This window comes from Cynocephalus volans, chromosome 7, assembly GCF_027409185.1.
Source record: "Cynocephalus volans isolate mCynVol1 chromosome 7, mCynVol1.pri, whole genome shotgun sequence".
Lineage (NCBI taxonomy): Eukaryota > Metazoa > Chordata > Mammalia > Dermoptera > Cynocephalidae > Cynocephalus > Cynocephalus volans.
The window spans coordinates 149,466,136-149,478,491 of NC_084466.1; the positions used below are offsets into that span (position 1 = coordinate 149,466,136).

The 12,356-nt window shown below is 39.9% G+C and overlaps 1 protein-coding gene across 5 annotated transcripts in view; it reads left to right on the top strand.

Annotated features, from left to right (window-relative positions):
• The first annotated feature begins 547 nt into the window (after positions 1-547).
• SEC23IP (SEC23 interacting protein) overlaps positions 548-12,356 on the top strand; it is a 35,492-nt gene continuing 23,683 nt past the window's right edge. For 3 of the 5 annotated variants that reach the window (XM_063103023.1, XM_063103024.1, XM_063103026.1), the window contains exons 1-5: positions 548-751; positions 5,422-5,954; positions 8,006-8,216; positions 9,234-9,427; positions 10,581-10,670. In XM_063103023.1, the coding sequence (XP_062959093.1) occupies positions 586-751; positions 5,422-5,954; positions 8,006-8,216; positions 9,234-9,427; positions 10,581-10,670 (1,194 nt within the window). In that variant the 5' untranslated portion in view covers positions 548-585. The remainder of the gene's footprint in view (positions 752-5,421; positions 5,955-8,005; positions 8,217-9,233; positions 9,428-10,580; positions 10,671-12,356) is intronic. The other 2 variants (XM_063103025.1, XM_063103027.1) reach the window with 1 other exon arrangement.

The window sequence follows — 12,356 nt, forward strand, 5'->3', positions numbered from 1 at the left end:
GCCTACAAACTTCAAAAGTTCTATTTCTATTTCTAGGCCAACGACAAGAGCCCAGTTTAGTCCAGAAAGACAAGTGCCAGAGTAAGTGAGTTTGGCTTGGCCCTGGCTGAGTACTGCCCACACCAGCTCTTCCTCCCTCCCTCCGTCTGCGAGCACTGTGCTACTCGCTCCTGTGGGTTTCTGCTGTCCCTCCAAAACTTTGCCAGTTTCACTATCCCGGCGGTACTCTCAGGAAGCCCAGAGCGCCCCCAGCAATACGAGACTCTGAGACTCCATTTGAGCCCTGATCCGGTCCCCGCAGCGGAAACTCCCCCACGCGCCCGCCCGGCCTCTGCCCTCGGTCTCCAGCCGTGCCCGCGCAGCTGCAGAGGCGACACGTGCTAGGCTCGGGCGTGAAGCCGGCGTCGCCATGTTGATTTCTGGCGGCGCGCGCCGACTGAAGGGAGAAGGCCGCGGACCAGCTGCCCAGGGTTCCGGCCCCTGTGCGCAAGTGCGGAAGTGCGCTGGCCCTGGGGGTGACCGATTTCCGGCCAGTGGTACTGCATTGGCTGCCTGGAGACGTGTAACGGACGGTGGGCCGCAGCCATGGCCGAGAGGAAACCTAACGGTGGCAGCGGCGGCGCCTCCACCTCCTCGTCGGGCACCAACTTGCTCTTCTCCTCCTCGGCCACGGAGTTCAGCTTCAGCGTGCCCTTCATCCCAGTCACCCAAGCCGCCGCTTCGCCGGCCTCCCTACTCTTGCCCGGAGGTAGTCAGGGGAAGGCGGTCTCGTGCGCGAGTGCGTGCGGGGAGGCGGGCGGGGGCGCGCGGTGACCGGGGCCGGAAGGGAGATCTTCCTTCTGCCTCGATCCACCTGGGGGGAGCTTGCCAGGGCCCTCAGTGGCCAGGCTGGAGTAGGCCGGGGGCTTTGGGGTCTTGGAGGCGGGGCCAAGTGATGAGGCTGTCGCTTCGTCGGAGGAGCCCAATATCACGAGTTGTCCGGAGTGCTGGACACTCGTGCGCTGGCATTCCGCAGATCTTTGCTGAACCCCTGCTGGTGTGCCGATTGTGGGCAGGGAATGCAGGTAGATCGGACAGTGGCCCTCTCCTAGGGTATAGTCGGCCGTCTCCTACTAGGATACTCCTAGGATACAGTAGGATATTTTCTAGGATAGACAGTGCCTCACTCCTAGGGTAGACTTGTGCTTGTAATATTTGCAAAGTAGAGATATAGAATGCATTCCTCATACGTCAAGACATCACTTCCTCTGACACACTCTTTCTTGTTCTTTTAGGCCTTCACTCCTATATGCACCCCCTAGCTCTTTGTTTATATCTGTGTTATTGTCTGGGGAGATTGCATTTTGATGATTATGTGCTCATAACGCAGAGCATGGTGTTTAGGAACACAGACTGTGTTCCAGTCCAGGCCCTGCCACTGACTTGCTGTGTGACCTGAGGCACGTTACTTCTGTGTGCTTCAGTTTTTATTTATGTACAGCCTTATAGAGCTGTAATAAGAAGTGAATTAATTTTTGTAATTAATTAGCACGAAGTATAGTGCCTGGCATATAGTGTTATGTAAATGTTTATGAAATAAACATATCTGCCCCTCCATTTGGACTGCTGGCTTTTTGAAGTTTGCAGCTATGACTTAATTACTTTTTTATTTCCAGGATCTTGTAGTGCCTTGCACATAAGACGCTTGTGAAATGCTGCATTTTGCCCAGTGAATAATTTATTCTTGCTTGGAGGACTAAGGAAACTTTCATGGAGAAGTGAATAAAGGTGTACTGGAAGCAGCTGTATATGAAGGTTCCCCTTCCGTTGTGTTATGCTTCTCCTTGTGCTTATCACCTCCTGACACGTACACACATATATTGTTTTCTCCTATTCCACAAGAATGTAAGCTCCATGAAAGCAAGGACTTCGTTTTATTTACTATTATATCCCCACTGCCTAGAACAGTGCCTGGCATGCAGTAGACCAATTAATTACTCAGTAGATATTTGTTGATTGAATGAAAAGATGGGAATCAGGAATACATATGTCTCATTTTGACAGTGTGGTTGGAAAGTTAGACATTGCCATCTTTAGTGACAAACCAGTCTGGCTGGAGCAGAATGCTGTGGGAAGATGCAGGGATAAATGAGGCTGTTTGTGGGGTTTTCAAATCATCCTGTGCTTCATAAGTGTTTGGTTCATGTCCATCTTCCTTGCTATATAGTATTGGGTTTGTGTGTGTCACTATCAATTAATGCTAAACATTTTCATTGTCAAGTACAGGTTAACTTGCCTGTCCTTAAAAGTCTTGTTTCTTGGAAACAGAGCTTATTTTTTTTTGTGAGAAAATTAATAGTTTTTAGAACTAAAATTCTGTAACATATTTTTCTACCTCTGGAAAAGATTTCATAGTTAGAATCCCATTCAGCTGGTGGTGATAACACCAAGGTCAGGGGTTTGGATCCAGTACTGGCTAGCTGCCAAAAGAAACAAAAAAAACCCATTCAGAGAATTTCCAGAGACAAAAGAAGAACCCCTGTCCTTGGAAGCAAAAGTTAATCATATCAGTGTAAGAGACACATAGGAAGCAATTTCTACATTCAGCAAACATGGGTTGAGCAGTTTCTATTTGCCAGGCCCTGTTCCAGATGTCAAGGAGACGCAAAAAAGCAGACAGCTCTGCCCTCAATGACTGCACAGTATATATGTATACACAAATACTTACCTGTATAAGCAGTGGTGATCCAGGGTTGGAACAACTAGAAAGAGAGTTTGATAGGCTACTGTGAATGCTATGGGTCTCAGGCTGGCTGAGCGGGGAGAGGATGTCTCTTAGGCCTTCACAGCCTCACAGGAGAGATGAAGCTTGAGCTGAGTGTTGAAGGATACATAGAAATGAGAGAGTCTGGAGAAAAAGGTGTACGTAAAGTCTGGAGGTGTGAAAAAACCTGCAGGTTGATAGTGGTGGTATGTGACAGGGATGGACCTTTTCCCACTTTACTCTCCCCTCCTCCCTGCACCTCCCAGTAGATCACTGTGACTAGAGTGTGTGCAGGAGAGTGACTCCAGTGTTCTATGGTCCTCATATACCATGCTTGGGAATTTGTAGTTCATCCTATAGAGTATGGGGGAGCCTTTGAAGGATTTTAAACAAGGTAATAAAATTAGAGGTGTGTTTCAGAAAGATTTTGTTCTTTTAGATTTCACTAAAATAAGGCTGACTATAGCAAGAGTGGTCAGTCTGGAGGCCATTGTGAGGCAGGTAGGAATGGATGACACTCTAGCCCAAGTCAGCCATGTTGGATATAAAGAACAGGGAACAGATATGAGAGATTTTTAGACTAAAATTGTAGAGACTTAGTGACTCATGGAGGCCAGACTGTTAGCTCTGTCTGTCAGCAGAGGCCCTTTCTTGTTTAGTTTTAGCCCAGGACTGAGCTCTGTGCCTGGCACATAATGGGTACTTTGTAAGTCTTTCTTGAATGAGTATCTGAATGATCAAATGAAGACTTTGAGGGAGAGGAAGGAGTCCAAGAAAACTGAGGTTTCTGGTTTGAATGGATATATGTTGGCAAACATCTGTTGAGGTGGTGAGACATGGTAAGAGGCGCGCAGGGGACAGTTAAGATAATAAATACAGTTTTAGGCTTACTAAGTTTGAGGTATATGTGTCTGAGTCTGCCAAAAGTATTGAGGAAGTAGTTGGAAATAGTTTCTGGAACACATGAGAACAGTTTGGATTTGAGACAGTGTTGGGAGTGTCACAAGTATACAAGTGCTCCTGAAGGTCGTGGGTCTAATGCCTTATATATCTGTATGAAATTAGAAGGTACCCCTGAAGTGGGATGAACAGTATGTTGAGATCAGTATTTCATTTGCAATTGATGCTGATCAGAAAAAAAGTTTCTTGGACCAGCTTGATCTCATGTTCTTTTAAAGATACCACAGAGGTTTTTCCCATGCTTTTAATTTTTGGGAGATTAGACTAAGAAATTCAGAGCCCAGGTGAGATTCATGGGACTGAGAACAAGGGTGGGAACTGTAAATATATCATAAAAGTAGAATGATAGAAGCAGACAAAGGGCCTTGTGCAAGATTGATATTTTATTTTTAGCTACAAAGAAGTGAGAGGAGTATTTTGAATAGTTGAGTATCTTAAATTGATGTGTGTGAAATATATTGGGAGCAACCTAGAAGTGCAAGCCAGAATCTCTGCAAACCCAGTGGCCTTCTTCAGCAGAGGTAAAGAAAGAGCCAGGAGCTTGAAAGAGGGCCCCTGCTTGGCAGGTCTCCCAGGGCAGGGACCATAGAGTGCTTGTGTGCCGGGAGTGGGCCCTGCCGCTGATGGGCTCCCGTGCCTGCAGCAGTAGAAGGCAGAGGGAATGATACAGGAGAGGGTAAGAGGAGGAGGAGGAAGATGAAAGCTACATAAGGGCTCTTAAAAGTTTAGTAAGGAAGAGTAGGTTGGACTTCTGAGGTCACGTAGAGGGAAAATGCTTTTATTTTGCGAGTTGGTAGCAGAACAGAAGAGAAATTGTTTGGAATTAATAATAACAACAGTAAAGATCAAGTTGGGCAAAGGGAGGTGAGGAGAACCTCACTTGGTTAGAAAATGAGTTTTCTAGTGATTTTGGTGTTCTTTAATGACTAATTGTCTGTGATACTGCATGGTTTTAGGGGTGGCGATTAATGATTGACCTACTTTGCCTTGGGAATGCAATAGCCACGTGTTCTTTGTACAATGAGTGCTTTGTTGGTAAGAGCCCTGACACACCCCTTCTTGTGAACAGAGTTGTCTGTATTTTAGTTTGTCATCATGACTGTAGAAATAAAATTATGTGTATTTGAGTCGTGGAGTAAGAGTTCAGTTATTTCTTACTAGGAAAAAAAAAGATTCAAAATAATATATAAAAATAGTAGGTATGATTTTGTTTCTATTTTTAAAAACTTTTCCTACATGTAAATATATACTTACAAAATACATAATAAATAATTATTTTTATTTAAAAAGTATGGAAGGGCATGTACCAAAATGTTAACAGTGATTATCTCTGGATGAATTATTAGTTTTCCTTCCTTTTGTTTTTCCTTATTTTTTCTAGTTTTTCATTTCTTTCTTTTTTTTTTTGTCTTTTTCGTGACCGGCACTCAACCAGTGAGTGCACCAGCCATTCCTATATAGGATCCGAACCCGCGGCGGGAGCGTCACCGCGCTCCCAGCGCCGTACTCTCCCGAGTGCGCCACGGGCTCGGCCCGAGTTTTTCATTTCAAAGAAAAAAGTTTTCACAGAAAAAAGAATTCTTTGTTTTTTTCCCTGTAATGCAAGAATATAAGTTTGAGCAGCAAACTGATGCACAATTGCTAGTTGTTCCTTGTAAAATCCTATCTACAGAATGATAGAGTGCCCTTTTAACCGTTGCTTCCTTGTTCTGTTTCAGAGGATTCCACAGATGTTGGTGAGGAGGACAGCTTCCTTGGTCAGACTAATGTTCACACGTCTACCCCACAGACATTTAGTTACTTCTCTCAGGTATCAAGCAGCAGTGATCCTTTTGGGAACATTGGGCAGTCACCGTTAACAACTGCAACTGCATCCGTTGGACAGTCCGCGTTCTCCAAGCCCCCGACTGCTCTCCCTTTTACAACCGGATCCCAAGATGTGTTGAATGCATTTTCACCATCTGTTTCGAAGGCTCAATATGGTGCTCCACCCTCCTCACAGATGGGAGTAAATACTTACCTGCCTTCTCAGCCAAGCAATCTTCCTCCTTCAAATTTTGGGAGCCCACCCCAAGGAGCTCCCCAACCGGGATACAATCCATATCGCCACACCCCTGTCAGTAGCAGGGCTAATCCTTACATTGCACCACCACAGCTGCAGCAGTGCCAAACACCAGCCCATCCCTCTCCTCCTCCACCCTCTGGACCCTCTGTTCAGATGTACCAGACGCCTCCAGGATCTTTGCCACTGGTATGGAGACGTGTTTTTAAGTCCTAGTTATTCACTCTAATTTTTTTTCCTCTCTCTCTCACCTTTGCCTATGTTTTAAAAAGCATTGTGCGTTTAATAACCAATATGATGACAAATTATTTTCAGAGGGTATTCTTTGTAAGCCACATGCTTTAAAGTAAATTTTTTTTTAAAGGTAGCTCATTGGATGACTCATATTTTAGTTTATATTACATGATTACTGAAGTAGTTAATTGATTTTAATGAGTTAGCTACATGCCAGTAATTCCAGATTTTAGTGTAAGATACCAATAATAAATGTCATATAGGGACGTGTGGGAGTAATAGTAATTATTGTCTTAACAGACTGCCAGCTTCTCATCTTTTAATAATACGATTCAATCAGAACACTCAATTACAGGGACTAAAATTGATTACTGCAGTACTTTTATTTTTATTTATGGAGTTTGGATCTAAACAGTCAAACTCTATCTCAAGGTGGGTGATAGAATGACATTTGCATTGGGTGAATTTTATGAAGTTCCCTTATGCTTTTTTCCTGACTAATTGTTCAACTGACTTCCAAAGAGAAATTAACTGAATCAAAAAAAGGGGGGGGGGCAATTAAAAAGAAGAAATAAAACCCAACCCAGTGTGGCAGAGATAGAGTATTGTGATCAGAGTGTAACTTAACTTCTCTCTTAGAGATCGAGAATGGGCTCTGTTTTACTGTTTATTTTAAATCATAACTCCCTGTACCAGACAGCTTCCCCCCCAAAATAAATAAATAAGTAAAAACCAAGTAAATTATACCAATACACAGATTCTTGACAATGTTGGATTTTAGCATATTGAAAAGTAACCAGATTTCATAGCATGTGGTATAGGTAGTATTTTTGCTAACTACAGCAAACTAATTATAGTATTCTGATTAAATTTTTTAAGATTTTAATTAAGAATTAAAAAAATAATTTCAAATTTAAAGGAAAGTTGCATAAATAAAAGTAGCACAAAGAACACTCTTAAATCCTTTGCCCAGATTTACCTATCATTAACATTTTGTCCCGTTTGTTTTTTAAAGTGTGCTTGTGACACTGGCATGTTTGAGTCCTTGCTCACTCTCTGTATCTCCCCCTTTCCCCCACCCTCTCTCTCTCTCTCTCTCTCTCTCTCTCTCTCCTTCCCTTCCTCCCTTTCTTTCTTTCTCAGTAAATTTGACATTGATATAACACTTCAAAATGATTTTTATTAAAAAAATTTAAAAGTAATTGTGTTCTGATTTTACTTTATTTTTTGGCAGCTGGCTGGCGTGGAGAAACCCTTGACCTTGGGTTTCACCATGCTCTAACCAGCTGAGCTAACCAGCCAGCCCTGTGTTCTGATTTTAAAAGCATTTTCCTTGTAGAAAATTTGAAAAATGTAGAATAACCAAATTAATAACATTGTTCATAGATACCTACTGTTTTCATTTTGTTACATGGCTTTCTTATCTTTTTTTATAGGCAAACATCATATAATACCTAAGATTTTGTAATCCATTTTTTATGAACATAGGTTAAATGTTAAGCTTTTTTTCTAAAACTTTTTAATGGCTCTAGAGAATTCCAGTATTTGAGTGAAATAGAATTTATTTAATCAGGTTTTTGTTAGACATTTACATTGTCTCTAGTAGTTTTCTATTTTAAATAACTCTTTGGTGTACCATCTTGTAGGTACATTTTTATTCGTGTAATTATATCTTTAGGATTTCTTAGAAATAGAATGGCAAGGCCAAAGGATATGTATATTTAAAAGGTTAAATAACTCATGGGAGATGTATAGCTAGATTGATTTCTATAAAGGTGTTAGTTTACTTTGCCATCAGCATGAGAAAGTCTAGTTCACTTTGCAACTAATTTGGGGTTTTATTAGATTTAAAAATTTTTTTTAATTGCTTTAAGGTCTAGTTTTGCGAAATTGTTGTCCAGAAATATATGTAAGATAGTTATTACTAATGTCAGTTTGGATCTAAGCATGTACTAGATTGTTCTTTTGGAGAAGCATGACAATCTTCACTTTGTTGTCCCCTCTAGATTCCTCCTTCAGCACAGTCACCAACACAGCAGCAGGTACTTGCTAGACCTGCTAGTCCCTCTGTACAGGTACCATCTCCTTTTCTACTTCAAAACCAGTATGAACCTGTTCGGCCCCACTGGTTTTACTGCAAGGAGGTAGAATATAAACAACTATGGATGCCTTTTAGTATGTTTGACTCTTTGAATCTTGAAGAAATCTATAATTCAGGTAAGTACTGATCGTGCATCATTTGTATTTGATTATAAAAGAAAAGAAATGAAGAATATTTTTATCTATGGCCTATTTTTTGTTAATGTCAAAGTCCTTGATTCTGGGCCGGCCCGTGGCTCACTCGGGAGAGTGTGGTGCTGATAACACCAAGGCCCTGGCTTCGGATCCCTATATAGGGATGGCTGGTTAGCTCACTGGCTGAGCGTGGTGCTGACAACATCAAGTCAAGGGTTAAGATCCCCTTACTGGTCATCTTAAAAAAAAAAAAAAAAAAAAAATCCTTAATTCTGAGCAGAATCCTTAATTCCCACCAGACTCTGTACCTTAATTTGGTGATATTAATATAAGTCCTGAGTTATTTGAGCAAGGCATTTGAAGAAATGTTTTAGTAATTTCCTTCTTTGTTTAAAGGTGTTTTAAATCAGAGAAGTAAAGTAGTTCATATAATCCAGGTTTCAATTTTCCTGTTTCTCTTACTCATTTGTAGTTGTGGGGGCATTTAAAAAGCATTTTCTGTGGAACTCTCATTCCTGGTGATGCTTTGTGGAAAAAGTGTTCTATGGTCAGATGAGTTTTGGAATGGTGGTAGCTGCATCCACCTCTTGAGAGAGACAGTCCACAGTGTGTTAAAGCTCTGAGGAGTCTTGCAGTGCAGTTTCTTTGTTGAACCTGATGTTATTTGATCATGTGACTTAAAAATCACCTGTTAATATCTTTTGGAAACATACTTCATGGAGCATTGCTGTATGTAGATATTACCGCTTTCATTAGAAACATATCCACTGATTATTCAAATTATTTTATGATTTTTTTTTAAAAGTTTGCCCAGGCCGTTTCTTTTGTACTTAAGAAGAGTCATAACTTTGAGCAGCACAGATTAATCTCAAACTTCTGTTTCTAAATAAATGTGAGCTTATAGTTCTTTGTCTTTAAGGACTGACTAGTCACATATCTGTTATTTATTATTTTAAAATATGCCTTGTAACAGTTGGGGAAAATGTGGTTGTTCTCTAGTCCAGCCAGACCCTGAGAGTGTGGTTCTCGGCACGGATGGCAGGCGCTATGATGTTCACCTCTATGACCGAGTGAGGAAAGCTGTGTACTGGGAAGAGGATCCAGCAGAAGTGAGACGCTGTACTTGGTTTTACAAGGGGGACACAGAAAGCAGATTTATTCCCTATACAGAGGAGTTCAGTGAAAAACTAGAGGTAGGGTGCTTTATTCCTTTATGCTTTTCTTTAAAACATGTAGGCAATGTGTACTGTACATTGGAGCCTCATGTAACACCACTCACAATGGAACTGACTTTATTTACAAGACAGCCTGTCTTGATGCTGTTCACAAAGAAGATTGCTTTTGTAACTGGTGCCATCATTCATGAGGTGCTAATCATGGCCTCCGTGCCTAAAGATAGATGTTTTTCAGGAGCACGTCACAGATCTAATAAGGTGCTTGTATCAGACCTTCAAAAGACCTTAGTCTGCTGGAATTTGTTTTTGACAAAAGATACGAAGCATATGGACGTTTTCAAATTAATATGCAGTAAAAGGCTTGAAATTAATCTCTGATTTGTAAAAATAAATATGAAACAGAATAGAAAGAAATGTCATGAGACTTAGCTGCCTTAAAGCTGGCAATGTTGTTTATATAATTGCTTTAATTTCTTGTGATAATTCTGTGTAATTGAGTATTAAATATTTGGAATAAGTTAAATGAATTCAATTGCATACATGGGAAATGAGATATAAAACATTTTAATTAAATGCTTTTTAATGTAGTAGTTCTTAAAACTTGTTTAAACAACATTAGCATTAAGAATTGTCTCTAAGATGTAGTAGTTCTTAAAACTTGTTTAAACAACATTACCATTAAGAATTGTCTCTAAAATGTAGTAGTTCTTAAAACTTGTTTAAACAACATTACCATTAAAAGGGGTCTTTAAAATGTTAATTGTCGCTAGGCTAGTATTTTGAATAGTTAAGCCACCTAGTTTGTGGTACTTTGTAAGTTATGGCAGCCCAGGGAAACTAGTAGACTGGCTACACCTTGGTTTTCTTCTTTATGTAATGGAAATAATATTTAGGGGTGATTGAGAGCAATTACTTAAATGAGGTAGTGTGTATAAGGTGATTAAAAAAAGTATAGTAATCAGGGCTGGCTGGTTAGCTCAGTTGGTTATAGCAGGTTGTTACAACACCAAGGTGTTTTGGCCAGTGCCGAAAAAAAAAGGTATTGTAATCAATTAGTTAATGAGAGCTGCTATTACTGTTATTTTTTCACCGTCATAGTTATTTTCCTCCTCACTTTTTCTAAATGTAATATAGATTTGTCATATTGTTTTTTATGTTTTTCCCGTTATAGGCTGAATATAAAAAAGCTGTAACCACGAATCAGTGGCACCGCAGATTAGAGTTTCCAAGTGGAGAGACAATTGTTATGCACAATCCAAAGGTAATGATGCTGTTTAAGATATTAAAATGTTAGGTTCATTTTAGTAATTATTTTGCTGTATGTGTTTGATAAGTGTTCATTTTTAGTAACTTCTGTAGTGGGGATATATTTATAACGAGTGCATTGCTTTTAAAATAGTTTGCTATAGTTCACATTGATCATGGAAACAAAAGCAATTTAAATTTTTCTCATGAAGTTTCTGTTCACGGGATCATGTTAACCAAAGGTTGGTATGTACCACTGAAATAAATTTTTTTACTTAAAATCAGAGGTTGCCCAGCTTTTTCTGTGTAGGGCCACAGAGAAAATATTTAACACTTTACAGGCCATGTGGTCTCTGTTGCAGGTACCAACTCTGCCATTATGGTGTGAAAGCAGCAGAGATAATACGTAAACTAAAGGGAATGATATTTTCTTTCTTTTTTTTTTTTTTTTTTTGCCTTTTTTCATGACCAGCACTCAGCCAGTGAGCGCACCGGCCATTCCTATATAGGATCCGAACCTGCGGCGGGAGCGTCGCTGCGCTCCCAGCGCCGCACTCTCCCGAGTGCGCCACGGGCTCGGCCTGGGAATGATATTTTCAATAAAACTTTGTTTCCTTTCTTTTTTTGGCAGCCAGTCAGTGTGGAGATCTGAACCCTTGACCTTGGTGTTATAACACCACACTCTAACCAACTGAGCTAGCTGGCCAGCCCAAAATTTTGTTTCTAAAAACAAGTGGTAGGCCAAATTTGTCCTGCAGGCCATAGTTTGTCTATGCGCCCTTGATGATAGTTTTTATTAAGCTTTCAAGTAAAAATGTGTCCTTTCTCTTTTTATTTATATTGTCTCCACCTTTTCTTGTTTTTTAAAAAATATTGATTAGTGGTGTTCTGATTCATTTATTTTCCATACTTAATTTCTCCGAGCTCCAGGTACTTCACCTGCAATAATATTTACCTTCCAGGGTCATGTTTTTGATGAAGTAAGGTGATTTATGTGAAAGCATCTAGCACAGGGCTTGCCACACAGTAGTTTCTCAGAATATAGGCTTTTTAAAAATTTATTTGTACAGAAAAGTGTAAAAGAAAACAAAAATACTCATAATCTAATCACTTCTGTAGTCCTTATTGATACTGAAGTAAAAATAAAAACATATTCATATGCCAACAAAATTTAAACTGTATAAAAAGGTTATCAAGTGAAAAATAAAAGCCTTCTACCTCTGCACTCCCCATTTCTCCTCTCCATGGTAACCACTCTTAACCTTTTGTTTTTTATACAAACACAAACATTTTTCATACCGTCATATGTATATTTAGTTTTTTTAAATAAAAATTTCTGTGTGACGCAGGGCTGAGTTTAATACAGTTGATTTAACAGAGTAGATTTCTTCCAAAAAGTGCTAGGTTTTTGTCATTGAAATTGAATTTGTAAATTAATTGGGAATCTTGCCATTTAAAGAATTTTTGCCTTACCTGTTTTTATAAGGTAAAGACTTATCAATTGCAGGTAACCAGCCCTTGATTTCTTATATGTAATCTTGGAGTTTTATGTCAGATTTTTAAATCAACTTATACTACTTCTCATTTACTTGTATGATTTTCCAGCATAAGTGTTAGAAATAATGGAATTGTTTTGTTTAATTTTGATGGTTAACAAACACTAGCAGTACTCTTACAAAATTGGTTTTGGGGGAATAGTAGT